At 41.6% G+C, this 19,845-nt stretch overlaps 1 protein-coding gene across 9 annotated transcripts in view; it reads left to right on the forward strand.

The window, feature by feature from the left end:
• The window catches only part of nav3 (neuron navigator 3), a 405,702-nt gene that overhangs the window by 218,268 nt on the left and 167,589 nt on the right, over positions 1-19,845 (forward strand). For 7 of the 9 annotated variants that reach the window (XM_085385771.1, XM_085385775.1, XM_085385772.1 and 4 more), the window contains exon 1: positions 7,805-8,320. The exons of the other annotated variants lie outside the window; for them this stretch is intronic. In XM_085385771.1, coding sequence (XP_085241897.1) covers positions 8,063-8,320 — 258 coding nt within the window. In that variant the 5' untranslated portion in view covers positions 7,805-8,062. Of the gene's footprint in view, positions 1-7,804; positions 8,321-19,845 lie in introns of those variants that run through there. 9 annotated transcript variants of the gene reach the window in all.

Consider the following 19,845-nt stretch of genomic DNA (forward strand, 5'->3'; position numbering starts at 1 on the left):
CAAGAGACACCAAACACATAGACATTCACACACACACCCAGTGAAGATGTCCAGTTTACTGTCTTGACATAATGAATATGGTCTGGCAGATTCCAGCTGGCTTCCATTGCCTGTATCAATCAACAAATCAACATCTCTATTACAGTTCAGTGTAACTACAGTCCCATAACTGTGCTCATCTGCATACATTATTCCATCCGAAGAACGTGCAAATAGGGGTTTTTACCCTCTGCAGACATGGTTGACAAGAGGGAACAGGAAAAGAACCAACAGCAGATTTTACTGTGAGCGACAGAACCACAAAGAAAACACTGAAAACCATAAACAGTGGCTGCTGTGGACACTTTTTGTTGTTTGTAACATTCTGTTTCATTATAGCTCTTTTTGTGTTAGAACTTTCCTCAAGAGTGGCCCACAGACTTTGTACACTGCCCTCATCTGACAGCAGAGCTCTCTACATGTAGGCTGGACTGCCAGTGGACTATGAATGTGCTTCCACTGCTAGACTATAAATTCTAAATTTATCCTGAGCTATTATGAAAAGTTAAGCTCTCCACAGAGGTCACATTTTTTTGTACCAAGCTACAAATATGCCTTTTAATGCTGCAAAGTCGGCCCCTTAATAACAGTCATGTGGAACCATTTCCTATTTCTGATGATTGATGCTACAATGGGAGATCTAGTCTTGTCACACATTATGGGATGTTTTTAATGAGATAGTTAGCAGGAAACCAGTTACAAAAGTGGATTTACTGTCAAGGTTTGTGACACCTGGTCACCGTGGGTTCATGTGGTTTAGAAATAGCTGAGATCTTGAGCAGGAAAAGACACTTGAGCTTGTGTTTTATCAACAACCTGAATAACAGTAAAATCATTTGTGAAAGACAGTGAAGAGCCAAGTTTCTCTACATTCCATTTATTATGTCAACCATGATCAAGATAAGACACGAAGCATTCATACTGTTGTCAGTGTACTGTAATGTGCTGAGAGATGCACCAAGGTGAGGCGTTTTAATGTTCAATGCTGAAGTATTCCCTGATTCTTCTTGTATCATGTTGGTGTTGTATTAGTCGAATTTCCTCTGGCCTTTTTATTGCATTTCCCCAGAGCAGTCTTGTAGCTTGATTAGATAAATTAGATTTGCTAGTAGCCACCTATTTTAATTCTGGACTGGCTTCCTTAGCTCTGGTTGTTCTAGCTCTGATGTAGCTTAAGTAAAAAAAAAACAAAAAAACAAATTAACTGTTTAGTTATTCTTTTTTTTCTTTTTTTTACTTTATTGCGCTTCATGCATCTCTGTATGCTGGTGCCATCGATCAGGCAGCACCATCGTCACTCCAGCATAATCCAGAAATTAGAGCACATCCACGTTCCCTTAGCTGCTTGTTGTTTTAGAGGGAAGAGCCCCTTTCAGCACTTTATCATCCCCAGCTGTGAAATCCAAGATTCAGTGAGGATACAAGTCTTTGACAAGAGTGGAAACATCAAGATGTGGGGTGGATGTGGGGAAAACCATAACAAATCTCTAGGGAAAGGAATGTGATGTTCATCAGTGGGATTGATTTACACCAACCTGGCAACAAAAATGAAAGTTTTTACTAAAGAGAAGTGAGGAACGTGTTCTACAATAAGGACAAGAAAGTGGATGGGTTTTTTTTATAAACGGGAGGTGGGTGAAGCTTAGTGGGAAGGTTGGAGTATTTGCGTTTGACAGGACAAAGAGCACATGCCATAATATGACACTGCGGACGCTATACTATTAAAAATGTCACCCAAAAGAGCTTTTTATATGGTAAATTTTCTCTTCATAGTATAAGCTTGTCTTTGAAAAATGACATAGCAGTTATGGGCCACTGTAAATATCCCAGCACGTAGAACAAGCTGTGTTAAAGTGATGCATTGTTATTGCCTCCTTCCTCAGTTTCTCTGTGTCATAGGAGAAGAATGATGTTTTGCTTTCACTCATACAACACAATGAGAAAGAATTCAAGACTGGTGTCAGTGACTCTTTTCACATTCACCAACATTCTCGCCATTAATCTGAATCCAAACACTGACCTCAGAAAGTGTGTGTTACAGGACCAGTGCAATCCATTCAGTAACATTACCAAGGGGACTTTGATATCGTTGCATCAGAGGACGATGGAGCAACAGAGGGAACGATCCAACAGAGCGAGAGAATGATTGTGAGTCAATGTGAATGCCAGCGAAAGCATTCAGCATATTAAATTAATAACTGAGCAAGTGCATATTTAAGTAAAGCACAGTGGTTCCCAAAATTAACAGAATAAACTACATTCATCTGTTGAAAGTCAGATATTGAGTAGTGAGTAAGGAAAGGTTGAGTAAGTCAGTAAGGGAGAGATACATGTGACTAAATATGAAAAAATGCATATGAGGGAATAAAGTGATGAGTGTTGCCCCTGATAATGAAAAAGTAAATAAATGAATGTCCAAGTGAGAAATGAAGAAGTGAAAAAAAAGCCACAGTGGCCCCTTTAACTAGAGGAACAGGAAGAGCCAGAATTGTCCCGACTGGAGTGCTGGGGAAATCCTGCTGCTCCACATGCCTGCTTTCACTCTAGTCCTCATTGTAGTAGAGCTCTTAGCCCACCACATGGCAATTCAAGCAGCATGACTGAGAGAGGAATTCAGGAAGCCTTAATTACTTTTAATTAATCAAACCTACACTTAATGTCTTGTTTATAACTGCAGTCCTGAAAGAGGACATTTTTCAAATTCCACCATCCCTCAAACATGCCTTACTCCCTGCCCCAAACCTAAAAAGCTAAATTGGCTTTATGCTTTACAGACGAGCTGCTGAGGATGCAAACATTCAGTGGATGGCCCCAGCGTAACATGCATAAAGAAAACAGAATTGGTTCAAGGATTGAGCTCTGGGGAATCCACATACGAGGCGTGCAGATGAGGACATGCATTGATTAATGAATTCTGAAGTATCTGTTACATAAGTATAAAGAAAACCCAGATTTGCTGTCTGCTAATAAAACTTGCATGATCATCGATATCGAAGGCTGCAGATATTTCAAGCAGGGCTAAAATGGAAGGTTCACCCTTACCCAAGTTCATAAGAATATCAGTAGTAATAATTATAACCGCTAAGCTATTTTAGTGCTATGGTTTTGACTGAAATTCATCAAAGATGTTGTTTCCTTGAACAATCAGAAGGAGCTGACGAGCAACAAAATGCAGGTCTTTGCCATCCAGTATCCAAGAAAAGTAGTTTTCTATTCTATAGAACATTAAGTGTATTTCTAAGATACGTTTTGCATTTGAAGAGGAAAGATTTTCATGAATACATCTCACAGCTGTAGTTGCAAATGACTCTTTTTCACTCAAAAGCAAGTGAAATAAGATGCACTGTCAAAGCGACACTAATGATACGTTGTTTTGTTCTTCCTCCCCTCACCGCCAACCGCTCACAGCAGAGCCTGGTTCTGTCAGAGGTTTCTTCCTGTTAAAGAGGAGTTTTTCCTTTCCACTATCACCAAGTGCTTGGCAAAGGTGTTGGGGTTTTCATTGTATTATTATACGGTCTTTACCTTCCAATAATTGGCGCCTATAAATAAAATTGAATTGAATTACATTCTGTTTATTTTGAGTACGTAGGTTCAATACAATTAAAAAAAAATGTTCACATGATAATGAAGGTCATACATTTGGACTCACAATCTAGTTGAGAGCTGTTTGGCACATAGTCGCAGAGCCACTTCGTTTACATCTGGGGTTCATATTCAAAACTTATTGAAAACATTATATCCAAGCAGCAATTCACAACTGAATATGAAGACCTGTGGGAAACAAGTTTTCCCATGATGCTCGATTGTTTTTAGTTGAATGCATGCTTTTTTTGCTTGGATGGTTGCCTGCGGAGAAGCCAAAGGTTGATTGAGGAGCAGGAATCTATTTGTAAATGTTTAAGCAGTGAGAGAAAGCAAATGCGTGTTTATTTCTACCTGGCTGACCCTTGATGTACATTAATGGCACATGCCGTTCATTAAGACACTATGGATGCCACCATATGTTCAGCGACATACTTTGTTGTGTGTGTGTGTGTGTGTGTGTGTGCCAGCATGTGTTTGTTTTATTTTCCATGTTGTCTCATGTGCGGTTGACTGATAGCATTGAGAGTGCTGACAGCACCAGGTGCGTGACTATCTATCTAGCCTCCCTGGGGGAGTTGTATTTAAACTGTGTGTGCGTGTATGCTGGGTTGGTAGGAAGGTGTTTGACCCCTCTTATCTCTAGTGCCCCGGCGTGTTTGTTTTCACAGCTATAGCACAACTTCAGTGCTGACGTTATGTGACCGTGGGTGGTATCTTTCCTCTAAACCATGTACAACAATCAGTATTGGTTAGCCATCCACCCATTTCCTCAAAGAGATAATAAACACATGTCATTAATTATTCCATAACTCAGAACTATATATTATTCTTACTGACTAAAATGCTGCCACCCTTATTTTGTTTTCCAGCAGTAGTCAGTTCACTCAAATTTTGACCTGAATGTTGACAAGATCAGCATCAATCTCCAGCTAGAAGTGTAGGTCTAAACATCAACTGTTAAAAAAGTGAATTTTTATGTAAAAGAACAGTTATTGCCAAGAGGGGCTGAGTGCACCCAACTGCACACAGCACCAGGTTATTGCCTGTTTGAGAGCAACGAGTGTGGGATAATAGCATGATACTGCTTTTAGCTGTCGCATGCACTGTGTAGAGATGGTTGGTACAGTCAACCTCCAAGCTTTCATCACTCCCTCCTTGTCTGCGACCTCCACCGTCTGCCTCCTCTCTGGAGATTTCGCGTGACACCTTGAGTAGACGAGCGTACACGATAGTCTGTGAATCTTGCATTTGGGACATTGTCAGCTATACTAGTCATTCATATTTGGTGCTAAGGGGCCAAATGTGTGCCAAGTACAGAGATGCTACAGCACCAGCTGCCTGGACTTTTGATACACATCAGGATGGACACATGGTTTTATGTTGTTGTTTGGCTTATTTTCTGGGAGTTATTGAAGCGGGGGCTTCTCAGAAAAGCCCATGGAGCTTAAATGTTGAGGAATTTGTGCGGTCATCTAACATGTGGAAAAGGATCTTTCTTTGATACCATGTTTTGGTCGTGATAAATAATGGGTATTGTGGTGTGGGTTCTTTGAGTTTGGACTTGGCATTTAAAATTCGGATGAATGTGGTCTTTAAATAAAGTTAAGAAACACCAAGTCATCAAAGGTTTAGCACATAAATTGCAGCATAAGAAGACTCATCTTTTTAATAATATTAATCATTCATCACTTTAGATTCCCCTCTTCCCCTTTCAACCTTGACAAAGTTGGCTGTTACACTGTTTTTACAGAAGTGGTTGCCACTGGTACCCAAACATAAGGATGCTGACCTTCCTGGATGGGTTTGTGTTAACCTGAGATCTGCTTTGCTCATGTTGACTTTGGGAGCTTTCACGTTTGGTAAACACGGAACATTCAGCACTACAGCAGCAGTTCTTTTACCTGTAGGAACCTGAATAGCTTTCTCTCACTGGGAAATGATTTTGCAGTGCAAGGTGATTACCTCCAGAAACCAACAAGAACCAGAAGGAAGTGAGAGGTTTTCTTAAGACTTGACCGAGGTTTCATTTGGGCTTGTTTCAGCACCCCTGTGAAGAGACCTCATCAGATACGGATTCCCTGACAGTTCCAGTCTGTCCTGGAGAGTTGGATACCTGCCAGATGCGCTCCGATTCGTGCAACCTGGCAGGCAGCAGCAGTTGGAGTCTAGACTTGGACTTACGCCACTCATTCACGTGGTATCCTGTTGTTTCAGGCTTGTCATGACAGCCCCTGGTGCATGATTAAAAACATGTTGGAGTAGCTGGTGCTATTCTGAGCTGGGGGAAGCAGCGTCCCTATTAGGCAAGGCGATTGACTGTCAAAAGTACTGAAGAGGAAAAAAGGGTGTGTAAAAATAATCAGGCCATTTTTAGTAAATTCCTACCCTCAAATTCGCTATTGTTCACCAAGCAAAAAGGGAGTGTATGGAGTCTGCAGCTCTGCTGGAGAAAGGTAGCTTTTGACATGTTGTAATTTTTGTGACAAGGTCACATTTGTGGCCTGTGTTTGCATTTCCTCACTTTCCCGGCCCTTTTTATTGGACGATGCCGTGTTAAAAAGTTCCGGTTAGCCATGACACCGCAATGTGCCCCTCTGACTGCAGCGCATCTCCTCGCCTCTCTAAACTGAACCAGACGCAGCCTTTCCACATAAAACTTTCACTCCCTTTTATGTGTCTCACAGAGCAGAGATCCTTCAGCAACAAGGGGAGAAAAAAACTCCATGTCATATTGTGTCACGCAGTCCAAATGGAGGCACATACAGACCAAAACTACATGCGTTCGTAGTCTTTGAAGAATTTCTCTCACACAGATTTATGTCTGTCCTGCATTAACCCTGCCCTTACTCATTTCTGTAATGTTACAGACTAAATCAACGGTAACACTAAAGTGTGGCTGAAATCCATTTCGCAAGAGGACAATGGTCATAGTAAAGCGCTTTGAGGGCCCCGAAAAGCGCTATATAAATGCAATCCATTATTATTATTATTATTATTATTATTATTATAGAGAAACACACACCAAATACAGTAAAAACATTAGTTTTTCTAAATGGTGGAGTCAGTCGTTCTCCACCACACTGGACACTGAAGGAGCCTGTTTCTTGTTTCACAGTGCTTAAAACCAGCTGTGTGGCATCTGGAGCAGCATTGCAACTTTTCTGTTGCCGTCCTACATCAGTTTTATTTGATCTGTTTTTACAAAAGAGTAATAATAATATTAACTTTAAATCTGTTTCTGTAGAGCCATCATCAGTTATTTTAGTCAGGTTTGTTTCATGTAGTTGACATGTACTGGCCCAACACTCATAATCATATGTTTTGCATTGTGGCAGATAATATCTGCCAATCAGTGACTGAATAAAAGGGCAGAAATAACCAAGTTTTCAAAGCTGTTCTGAACTGCAAGGAGATTGGTGCTGTTTTAAAGGCAAAGACTGGCCCTGCTGTTCGTTGTCCTCTATTTTAAGTGCCTAAAACAGTTACCCGGTACCTAACACTGTTTAGCGCAGCCCACATGTCAGTGTCTGTTTCTGCTTGTAACCAAAGGTTTCTTGCCACTGCTGACAAATGTCTCACACCTTGTAAAATGAGTACACTCAGATAGCCCAAAGAGAAAGGGAAACAGTGAATGTGGCTGAGCAGCTGTGGGAGAAAGAGAGTCCACTTCTTTCTCAGTATAAAGCAGCTGAGTAGCAACAGTTAAGTGGTACCTGGCCAAAAATCTGTTTTAAAAAAATTTGTTTTTTTTCTTACAACTGTTAGTACAGAAATAATCAATTTCTTTCTCTCTGTTGGATTTCCTCATTGTGTATAACTCTTTTTATTCCACCAAAAAATCATAACGTTTGTTTGTTTTACTATTTTTCTCATCAAAGGAAGGGCCAGCTCCACATGTTGACAGAGAGAAAGTCTATTTATTGGCTTCAGAAAGTCAGAGGATGGTGGGGGGGACAGAGCGAGAGAGAGCTGTCTTGACAGTTCTCTCTGGGAGCGCACATGCACGTTCAGCCAGGTCTCTGTAATCACCATTTTGCTGAGTGGTGGTTATATCTTCCAGAGGAGTTCACGCCCCCTTGAACAGTTTTGGCTGACTTTGTGGTACACTTCTGACAGAGAGAGAGAGAGTGCAGGGGAAGAGGAGGGAATGTAGTTGCTTGTGGGAGGAGAAGGAGGAGGGAGTGAACGAGAGGAAGGAGAAGCCTTCTCAGTTTCTGTGAGTCCTGCTGGCTGTAGGCTACAGAATGAGCGCAGTTGCTTTCCTCTCGGTCTGAGAGGCAACTGCTGTTTTTTTTTATTTTTCATTTTCTTTTTTTTGTTTGTCCTTCCCGTCGTGGGCCACACATCAGAAGGAGACACTGCAGATTTGCTTCCCTTTCATCTTCTTCTTCTTTTTTAACCTGTCTTCTACTTGTCTGTTATTATTTTTGTTGCCATGCCGGTAGTTGGCGTAGCTTCCAAGCTTAGGCAACCCTCTGCAGTGGGCACGAAGCCAGTGCACACCGCTCTCCCCATCCCTAGCGCGGTCAGAGCAGCCACCTCGCAGGGCTACATGGCCCGACAGCAGGAACTCAGGACAAACGAAGGTGCCCCGGGGCTCTCATGCCAGCTGTCAGTCAAGTCTGATTACAAGCGAGAGAAGAGCCCAGAAGGGAAGTCCAAAGCCGAGACGGAGGAGAGCAAGATCTGCAAGGTTAGTGGAGATGGACAGACTGTTAGCAGCTATGTGTGCAGGTTGTAGTGACACTCAGAGACACAGGTGTCAGAGAAGAGACTGTCTCTCTGTGGCTGCTTTGCTCTCTGAGCAGGTGTCATTCAAGCCTTGAAACAGAGCTCAAGCACACAGCAGTGAATCATGTGTGCGCTGGTGGGATGATTTTGCCGGCTTTGGGTCATCAACTAAGAAGGGAAACTGGATGAGTAATGTATTGCCGGCAGTGTATTACCTCATTCTGCTGCCCATTTAGTTTCCATACGCTTTAAAAATGTGTGTGTGTGTGTGTGTGTGTGTGTGTGTGTGTGTGTGTGTGTGTGTGTGTGTGTGTGTGTGTGTGTAAGGTGTGTTAGTAGCGTACGAGAAATGTAGGTATTCAGGCATTTGTATGTGCATTTTGTCGAGAAATATGAAATTCCTGATCAGCTCGTCTATGGAGACATAAGCTACTGTAGTAGGCCAGAGGATTAGAGGAACATGGTTTGTGTGTACACGCTCATGCAGGATAATAATTCAGATAGATTACTGGTGCTGTCCCCCTGTTCTCAGAGCATATTCTTAATACGTCCAGCTGCATCAAAGTGCTGTAGATGAATAATAGGTTCAGATAGTCTTGTTAAGTGCTTCACCCTGCAAGATCAAGGCTGTTCCAAGTTCTTTCCCTTTTGCAAAAATGTTTGGCTCAAACTGGAACAGTGAAGGTGGGGCTGGTGTATCCTGAGAAGGAAGCAGTTTTCAAAACTCCCCGCCAAATAGCTTCAGCAGAGCCTCAGCCCATCCCACATCCAGAGCCGTGTGAGCGCAAAGTGAAACTTTCCTGTTTAGCTAGTTGATCTCTCTCCCTCCCTGCACCGGCTTTTGATTCTTTTTACCGCTACATGATTTCCTGACAGACAAAAAAGTGACTCCTTAAGTGTGAATCTTTTTTTCTCTGATACTGAACAAAACTGCTGATCTTCCTCGTGATCTTGAAGAAATGTGGGCAAAAGGCATTAAAGCAGGGGTCAGTGCGCCTTCTGCATTTAAATCCTCCCAGTGTGTCTGTGATTGAGTTGAAGTCACCTGCAGGGTGACTGTGAAACAGGTAGGGAGGGGGGTGTTTCATCATTAACCTGCTTCTGAACCGGCAACTTCAGCTTGACTTTCAGCTTGTTAACACAGCTTGACTCCCGCTTGCTCCAATAAGTGACTGTTTGTTTTTGACTGGAGATTGAAGAAGATGAATTTAGAAGTTGATTTTAATTTGTGCCAATGTCCATTACTTTTTATGCTTTGGAAATTTCTCCAGGTTTCCCACATCTTTCTATCTATATTTTCACATGTTCTTTTCTTGTTCATGTTTATTCAGTGTTCCATAAACAACAAGGTCTACTGTGACAGATTTGTTGCAAGTGCACTGCAGTTCTGACCCTCATCCTTCATATCACTAGAGGTTTGCAAGACTAATGGACAGAGCATCAGCTAAACTGCCTGAAATGAAGTGCACTCAGCGCACAATATTATAGTCCTTGTCCCTGAGAAGCCTGTAGGCAGGCAGAAATCACTTGCCTGCCCCAGCCTGTCAGTGTGTGTAAGGAATGGGTGGTATGGAGGGGGTAATTAGTCTGTCTAATTGTGTTGTGTAGTCACTAAAGAGCTTTACTTTCAGGACTTCCAGAGGGAAAAATAATGGAGAGAAAGTGGAGTAAATGCTGTCATTATTCCTTCACATCAACCAACACCCCCTGTTTAATTTAGAGTCCTCTTATCAAACAGGATCAACAGGATCAAGCACAGGTCTATGTATGCACGTGCACATGTGTACCGCGCATGCTTGTTTGTGCACATGCAGCTCCCACCTCCATATATACAGTGGTGCCAGCATGTGTTAGCTTGTTTGCCTGAGATTAAGCACATCCTAACATGATTGGCGTTTCCCAAAGACGAAAGTATTTTTTCGATGTTTAAGATTTCACCTGCCTGTGGTGGAAAATTCCACTTGTCTGCTTAATAAATGTTAATGAAACATTAATAACAACGTGTGTTACATGTCATTGTGAAAGCACAATCGTGAACCCAAGAGTCCCCAAGAGTCCAGCATATCCCATTGGTATTGTTACTCCTGGAGCAGAATGACCATGACAAAAGTGGAAGAAAAATAAATATTTTATGTAAGTATTAAACACAGTAAGTGCTCCAGTGCTGGTTTTGACAGAGCCAAGAAGGAAGTCCAAGTGAATCTTAATACAAGCTCCTCTAAAAACAAATCATAGTCCGAGTCCAAAGCTGAAGGTACTTTGTAGCTATGGCAGAGAAAGGCCGCCGCACTCACGCTCCATCTGTGATAAGCAGTGGACAAAAGTGTTGCAGGCTGTTACTTGGGTGTCTAATGGTGTGCAAAGGGCACAATTAAACTTCTCAGACAAGGTTAATTTTAGTTCATCCAGTTTCTGTTGTGGCCACTGTCAGCTGGATTAATTCGGTCTGCATTTATTGTGAGGTGGATAATCCCCCATGGATCTACAACACAATAGACTACACTTATTTCACAGGAGTGTCTGCAAGTCTGTGCGTACAGTATGTGTGTGTTACTTTCCACTGTGTTTCCGAACTTCTGATTTTGCCACTAAATTTAAATTAACAATTAGTATAACTCTTTGTACATATATTACAGATACCAGGAATTAAGTTAGATTCACTGTAGATGATACTGCTGGTGGGCTTTTTACAGCTAACTTTGCAAAAGCGAGAACCTGAAAGACATTTGCTGTGAGTGGCAGAAATTGCTGTCTACTGAAACAGATTCTGATTGCATCAGATCATCAGCCTTTCTTTCTGAAGTACTTTCACTGCTTGCAATGCTATGAATTTCCAGGTTACCTTAGCTCTTAGCTAAAGTTAATTTCAGTTCTCACAAATGCAAGCAGGCGGAAGTGCAAACCTTGTGTGTCTTTAGCAGTGTTGTGCAACACCTTACCTCTTCATATATCTCCCATGTCAATCTATGGTTCTGGGCTGTCAAAAAGTACTTCCATATAACCCTCCACAATTGAGATTAGAATACAGCTCTTCCTGTTGTACTCTCTGCCGACAGTTCACATCAATCCTTGCCTACGGCACTGCTAGATGAATGGGTTCAGTGAAGAGTTTATGCGAGTCGACTGAGCCTTAATGAAGTGTCAGCATTGGTACCACTGATGGGGAATTATCTTGTACATCTAGAGTTTTGGCAGCTGTCCAAATCACACAGCCCAGAGACTTATTTAGCTGGTATTTTACAGTTCTCTTTGAGGTAGCGCTTTAAATTGCATCACACTCTTGTTATTGATTCTATGGTAGGGTGAAAAATAAATAATGCTGATGGGGTTTCTGTTTATTCATCCTTGAAGAAATATGTGGGTGCTAAAGCTATGCCTGTTCATGCCTTTATGCTTTGCTTGCGCTTGAATTTGTTTGTTTGCGGACAACTTTAAGTACCTGTTACCTTAAAGCTGAAACGTTGCTACTCTGCCATGCGCTCTCTTAGTGAATACTCACACTGAATAGGGGTGTGAGGGTGTCTTTGTCTCAGAAATGCAGCTCATTGTATATACAAGCGGTGACTGTTGCATGTTGCTATTTTTGATGTCCTGTGATGTTAGTTGTGTTATCCTAGGATGTAAGTGTTTCTGGTGCTAGAGAGCACCACACACACGCACCCACTTAAAGAACAAAAAAACATCCTGTTGATCCTCAGTGTGTTTGCTTTGCACAGCTAATAATCAGGTTCTGTTGTATATTTTTCTTGTTTGGTGCGTCTCCTCTCGTGCTCTGACCTGATAAACCTCTAAGCAATAATATGGGTGAAAGTAAGATGGAATGCTTTAGGGAATAAGGTCAGAGTCCGGTGAGTTTGAGTGAGCAGAATGTAAACAAACCTCCCTTTTTCTGTGGGTGGCCCTGATACTGTCACTTTCTCTTGTCTTCTTTTTCCGTTTTCTACCATTGCCTCTCTTACCATCAGTTTTTGGCTCATGTCTGTGTGCAGTAGGTTTCAGTAGCATGCCAGTCATCTGCAAAGCAATCGAGCCATTGATGGTTTTTTGGGGTTTTTTAAGTTGATGTCTCGTGTGCAGCACAAATTCATTTGGCACTTTCACACCAGCTTCTTCCATGCAGGCAAAATAATAAAATTAACCTTATACAACAGTTACCTTTAAGTGGGTTTAATATTCATTATCACCATTAAATGTATCTACTATAACCCTTATTTTTATGTAAAAGAAAACTTTGTCTTCATGTCATTTGATTTTTTACAGTTTACAGATTTGGTAGCTGTGCACTGGCCTATTTAACCTCTGACAAACCCTGGCAGGTTCTGCCTGGATGTCAGCGGTCAAGGCATGCTCTTTTTGGCTTTCCAGCTTTCACTCAGTTCTCACTCAACCCCTCAAGTGGCTCTGACGCTGCTGAAACAACAGAGAAAACAGAGGGAATGAGAGGGAGGCCAGCTTGTTCCAGTAGAGGGGAGGGAGGTTGGCTGAGATCGGTTCTGCAGGGTGTCTGAACGTGTTCTAGTCATTGGGTGGTCTGACTCGTTGTGTGCCGAACTCCATATCTGGAAAAGAAGGGGGTGCGGATACTAACAAACAGGATGAGCACTTCTTCCAGTAACAAAGACCAAGAGAGGTGATTCTTTAAAACACTGTGACAAGATTAAAGTATTGTTTTAGGCTGCACTGATTCTAAACTGCTTTTTTAAAGGAACCCACAAAATATTCAATTTCTGAGTAAAGTGGGGTGAGAGATGACATGAAATGACCACTTACATGTGTAACAAGAGATTGCAGCCCATGTTTGTTACAGCAGTTTTTGTCATACTCAGTGTTTTAGCTGCAGCTCTGCAGTAGATTGTCCCTGCAGTTGTGGCAGCAGTGCAGTTGAAGGTCAACGAGCCTGTGGTCTGTTCAGCCAATCTGAAGTAATGTGTTAACAGGGGAGTCCACCCCAGCTCACTAGGCCTGATCCAAGCTGGAAACATGGCAGTGATTTTTAGTCTAACAAATTATTTTGAACCATAAGATTATCAAATTAAACCATGAAATGTGAAAAAAATCAGATTACCCTAACATATGCTGCTGCTGAATAACTACCACTGATGTGATTCACTCACATTTTTTACATTAGTCCACTTTTGCAACATTCCCCCACGCTGCTGAGATTTCTGATGACCCTTGGGTTGAAATTGGGAAAATATTTGAAACAATATTATGCTTTCCAGTGCTGTCCTTCCCTCCCTCTTTCTGTGCTTTTTTGTCTTGCACACTGTATTTCATTGCCTTCTGTGCTGCTGGGAGCCTGCTGTCGGCCGTTGTGTTTAAATCTTGGAGTGAGAACACACAGAGAGGCTGGTGTTTACAGTACAGCCACACCGGTTAAAAATACCTTCCCCTGGAAGTGCAGCCATCCTGCTCCCTCCAAAACACCAAGAAAAACAAGAATCGCTGCACAACTTTTTGGAAGAAAGCAATGAAAAACCGCATGAGGGTTTGAGCTTCTTTTCTTCACTGGAGCCAGGATTAAGCAAATTATGCTGCTTTTTATTGTGAGTCTTAAACAATTTTATGAAAATAAAATGTGTTAGAGCTGTTAGGAATTCATTGCTTTATTCAAAGAAAAAGGCTTGACATCATACATTATACCCACCTGAGGCTCCATGATTATATAACCTGTTGTTGTTTCCCCACATTTTGAGGTTTCTCTGGTGTTTAACTAGGGTTTTGTGTGCAGAAAATCAGGGCACTAATTGTATGCATGAAACGGTGCATGCATGTCTACATGACAAAGTAATGCCTTGTTGTCATGCATGTATGCATGTACATACACACTTGCATACGTGCACACGCTGCCATGCATGCTCCAGGCCTTCTGCTAGTTCAAAGGTAACCTTAAATGTCCCAAGAGAATCAAATGTTCCATGAATTGTTCATCTTCATCTCTTGTTTGTTGTGTCATCAAAAAGAAAAACAAACACAGAATTGTGCATTTGAGGATTTTTTTATTATATATATATATATATATATAATATCTCCTTGCATCTGTCCACACATACCGACATACATTTTTATTATTCCTGTGTCTGTTTGTGCATGCTTGCTTGTATTTCTTGTCTTTGGTCGTGAATTGGCTTAGCTGACCATTTGCTGTCTGTATGTAATCAGTATACTGCTATCCTATGTTTGAGGCCCTCTTGAAAAGCAATTTATGAACTGAGTTTCACATGACAAGAGTGTCTGAACCATCAATACTTCAAGGTTACTTTCAGTCAGCAGAGAGATATTTGCAGTCACAGACAGAGGAAGTTTGGAGTGTGTGGTGGAGGTAGATCCTCTTTACCTCTTTCAACTCAGCTGTCTGTCAGCAGTCTCTCTGTCTGCCCTGTTTTTGTTAGCATGCTCTTTTCTCTTCTCCTCCTCGAGCGCTTCTTTTTACATCTTCCCAGCAATTCTGTTTTCCACTCTGTCTTCTGCCACTGTCTTTCTGCTCCTACCCATTCCCAGCATTCCTCTCTGAGTCCTTTTTTCTGTCTCTCCTGACTGGAGCCTGTCTCTAATTCCAACCCTGCTACTCACTTACTGGTATTTTCATTTGACCTTTACACCCATCCCTTCTCTCTTTGTCATGTTTTTTTAATCCTTTCCCTAACTTTTCCTTCACCTTTCCTTCTTATTTTCCTCCTTTATCTGACCATCTTTTCCTCCTTGATATTTTAAGGAGAAAAGCAGCGGGAGAAAGTTAAAACACACCTGGACTAGTTTTGTCTCCAGCTGTCACAGAAAGCTTCTCTTCTCTTCTCTTTACTTGTTCCTTTTATTTCTTGATTCATTTTGGTTAATCTGCACTATATCACCACAGCTTGTCAAACAGTGAGTCAGGCAGCTCTTTGGAAACACCTGGGAAAGCCACAACAACCAGTGTCAGAAGCATCCAACCAAGCGTTGACAGGGAATGAACATGCTAACACATCCAATAACACATGCTAAAAATAGCCACAAAGCATGTGCTTTTAGACGTCCAGGGAGAAAGATTGGTGATGAGGTATTGAGTCAGGGTTTACGCCGCCGCAGCACTAACTATGAACAGAAATAAAGGATTCTTGCCACCTAAAAGTGGTGCAAGGGTGACTGTACATACTATCAAGTCAAAGGCACAGTCTGATAACATGTCTGCGGGCTAAATGCGTCAAATGTTTTCCAATTTTTACCATTTTATCTAGATTTTCAGTAGCTCTAAAAAAAATGATGCACATCTTCTTTTGGAACATTTTCATACAAAGCTAATAAACCCAAAGTACTCCTCTAGGGCACAAGTCAGCTCAGTCATAAATATTAAAATGTTCCAGTTCTAAAGTTTATATCAGACAATTTTCTTTTTATACATGTTGCTTTAGACTTTATATAGTTTGGAAACAATGCACCGACTCGCCAATATGTGTGTTTTATTTTTAATGCTAAATTTCACTGGGTCTTCCTCTGTTATGACAAATGGCAGGTAGCTGTGTTTTTATAGGGACGTGGCAGTACGCATTGAAAAAGCTTGGAGCAAAGTTCATCTCCTGGCTCCAAAGGTACATTTGCAAGACTATATTTCCAGTTGCCCACTGATATTTATCACTATAAAACACTGGTTGCAGATTGCACCTCAGAGGTGTGCATGTTTAGCAATATGAAATGAGACCGAATGCTGCATAAAAAAGGACACCAATCATTCATCCTTGGATAACATTTAAGGGCTTACTGTTGACTGTTTTTGATAAATAGAAAATACAAACCAATCCTCAGATGCAGCCAGCTGGATGAAAAGCTTGTTCTGGTGGGATACTGGGTGGTGGTTTGGTGCAGTACCCTCCCTTGGCTCGAGCTTTTACGGGGCGTTTAACAGACGGATCACACATGTTTTTGTGGAGCGGTTAGCCCTCACATTTAGATTCATCATTACCCACAACCAGCATCTGTGTTCTCATTATTTTTTTTTCCTTTTTTTCAGTCCAGACATGTCGGTTTTTCTTATTTTGTGTATTTTTTGTGTCTGCAGAAGCCTTATGTAAAAGCCAGTAAAACGTCAACTGGAAATCATTACTGTTACTCATATTTCAGCATGTTTGCTTTGAGAAGCATTTGTTGTACCTTGATTCATATTGGCTAACAGTACCACGTGTGGCTGCATGTTTAAGATGGTAGCCTCAGTTTAATGGAAGGCCCGATTACGTGCCGCAGCATCTTTAATATTGTGGACGTTGTCTTGTTCTAATGTAATTTATATAGACTGTAACTCGGAACGCGAAACAAACAGTCTGCTTGGCTGTTCTAGTTTATTCTGACATTGTGTGATGCGGACATGCATAGCCACAACTTCTGTAGATTTACAGTTGTGGAAAGATAATGCAGGTCGAGGCAGCCTCGTGAATCATAATGCAGTCATGAGGTCATGCACTGGCTCAGTGACGCGTGACCCCTCTAACCTCTGGCCAGTTTTTTTCGAGCACTGTGGCATCATTTGATGTGTCCGTGGCCTTTTGGTAAAAGTAAATGGACTGTAAAACTGCATGCTGCAAAGCTGCAACTGGAGCCTTGTGGGTGCATGTCTCTGTCTGTGCGCCTCTGTCAATAAAAATGAAATGAATTTTTACAGTAATATAAGTTATAAAGTCATTTTAATGAAGTGGGAGGGTTGGTATTTTCTGACACTGCTTACAAGCAGGAAGAAGAAGAAGTGTGTGGTTGAAATAGTTGAAATCTAATAAGTGATTACACTGTGTACAATCTGCTGTAAGCTCTGCAGTAATTTGATGCATAGATCAACCAGAATCTGTAGAAAATATATGTAAAGAAAAACAAATTTTCTTTTTTTTTAATTGAAACTCACTCATATCTTTGGTCCATTTTTGGAAAGCCGGGTCTAAATGTATCCCACATCTATCCCACTTCCCTGTGAGATTGTTTTATTGTTAGTCTTTTGTGTGGGCTACAGATGGGCCTTTCCATTAAAGCACCTCTCCAGTATAAAATAAAATTATTTCCACCTCAACATCACAACCTTATTTCCTCTATTGGCTGTATTATGTTTGCCCATAAAGTGTTAACACTGCTATTAATGAGTGTTAAACATGAACTACATGCCCTGGCGCCGTCATGGGAAGCTGAAGTCTAATTCCTCCCCTTTCACTTTCTTTCCTCTCTGCTGGCCTCCCCACATGGTCAGCAGAGCTCTGCTTTTTGGATCAGAGTGAATTTTCTCACAGGATACGTCTCCTGACGCACATTGCAGTTTGGTTTTATTTACTGGCTGCTGTTGTTGTTGCTCCCATGTGAAAGCTCATACTAGCTTTTAACAACCTTGGGTTTTTTGGTGATGCGTGCTCTAAGAGTTTTTTAAAACTCTTCTGATTTCCTCTCCCAACCCAGCGGCCTTGGGTGTTGTTGTCACTTAAATAAACAATGTTTTTGTAGAGTTCCATCTGCCAGGGGGACAGTAGCATCACCAAGCTTCCACCCACCCACACACCCCCACCTATTTTATCCCTACCTCTAAAACAAAGAATCTGATTAATAGCACTAAACTGTAAGGCTTGTTTTTAAAAATAATCTTCTTGATGGTTATGCGTTGCCCTCATATTGCAGAAGTAAATTACAGTGAGTCTATGTCTGTGTCAACACTGGAAGGTCATTAACTCAGTGATTCATTATTTAAGCGTTTGTATCTGACATCAACTGATATGGGAAAAAAGCAAAGATTCGCCTTTAAAATCCTGTTATGATGAAGAGCCACAGAGACTCATTTTATGTTGTATTCCTGCTTTTAAAACTGAAAAGACTGAAGTCTTAATGAAAGGGCATGAGGTTCCTTGTAGCAGCTATCATGCTGACTGTTGTTTGCCAGTAGGTTGTCCAACCAAACTGCCCCGTTGGAGATGAGACAAGAGGCTTTTGTATTGCTTCTTTCAAATGCAGATACCTATAGGTGTTGCCAAAAGTTTGACTAGAAAGGTTTCAAAGTAAACTTTTGGCAACACCTATAGGTAATCATTATCTGGCTTCACTGTACTTTGACTAGAAAGGTTTCAAAGTAAAGTACAGTGAAGCCAGATAATGATTTTGAAAGAACTGTGCAGGAGACTACAGCCAGGGAAACGGATAGAAAAGATTATTTGAGGGTGAGTGGAGAGGATATGATTCATGTGGAAAAGCTGATACAAGGTACTTCACAAAAAGATGAGTTGCTCAGTGCAGAGTGTGACTCTGCTATCTTCACCGGAGAAACACATTCGGTAGATGGCAGGATTTAGGACATTTGAGCTGCTGGATTGGAAGGAGATGCAGGCACCTCATTCAGGTTTAAAACCTTAATCTTTCTCTGCATCTGGTTCACTTTTTGGCCTTGTGGAGGGAACAGCTAAATGGCCTGTAAATGGCCTGTATTTGTGTAGCGCTTTACTAGTCCCTAAGGACCCCAAAGCGCTTTACACATCCAGTCATCCACCCATTCACACACACGGTCACACACTGGTGATGGCAGCTACATTGTAGCCACAGCCACCCTGGGGCGCACTGACAGAGGGGAGGTGAAGGTAAGGTAACTACAGGGTGGAGGTTGGAAGGAAATGTGAGCCTGAAGAGAGAGGGGAAATTGTAGTGGCTGGTTCAGGGACACTGCTTTGCACCACAGGTTAAGGAACCAAATTCGAATCTGTAGATTCAAGCCAACTTTTCTAAGAGTAGGCGAGGACAGAAGGAGAGGAAGTGAAATGAGGTTGTCTGGCTGAAGCTGTGGGATTGGGAGGTGGGTGCTGTATGGACCAGGTGCCTTACGTTAAGGATACCCAAGATGGAAGAAGTCTGAGCCAACAACTCAAACCTAATTCAAGTTCCACTGGCTAAGGTGCCACTCATTTGGAGCACATTTCTTTTTGAGCTACACGGCACTCCCTCCCTTCTCACCCCTCACTTAGTTGTGGCATTTAGACGGTTTGAAGCCACAGTATGTACAATACAATGTTCTATCATGCCCAGACCATAGGAGTTGGAGATGCTGTTCAACAGACAGTATTGTAAGTTTAGAAAAGATGGGATCTCTTTTTGAGCCAGTCCTCAGTGAATGCTGCCAGACCTTTTGTGTTTAAATTGGAACCATTATTTACATTTTATTATTATTATTCATTGTTCTTTGAACATGTTGGAGGTGATGGCTTTATGGTGATGCTTTGTGACAAAGCACTAGGAGGAAAACCTCTTTGTGCCAGCAGATGTGAAGCAAACGGATAAACAAAACAAACAACAACAAACAGTTTGTGTCCGAGCTGCGGACACAAACTTTTGACTTTTGTCAAACTTTTTTCATTTGTATTTGGGGTAAGCAAAATCTGCTGGAACGCACCACACTCCTGTCTTTGTGATAAGATATGCGCCATGAGAGGCCGTCCGTTTGTTAACCCTCAGATTCAGAAGGAACAATGCGGTTTTCATCTTTTTAATAGAACGCTTGACCAA

This window comes from Rhamphochromis longiceps, linkage group LG17 (genome assembly GCF_057381845.1).
Source record: "Rhamphochromis longiceps isolate RC_006_pf linkage group LG17, R_longiceps_female_GT1.1, whole genome shotgun sequence".
NCBI classification, from domain to species: Eukaryota; Metazoa; Chordata; class Actinopteri; order Cichliformes; family Cichlidae; genus Rhamphochromis; species Rhamphochromis longiceps.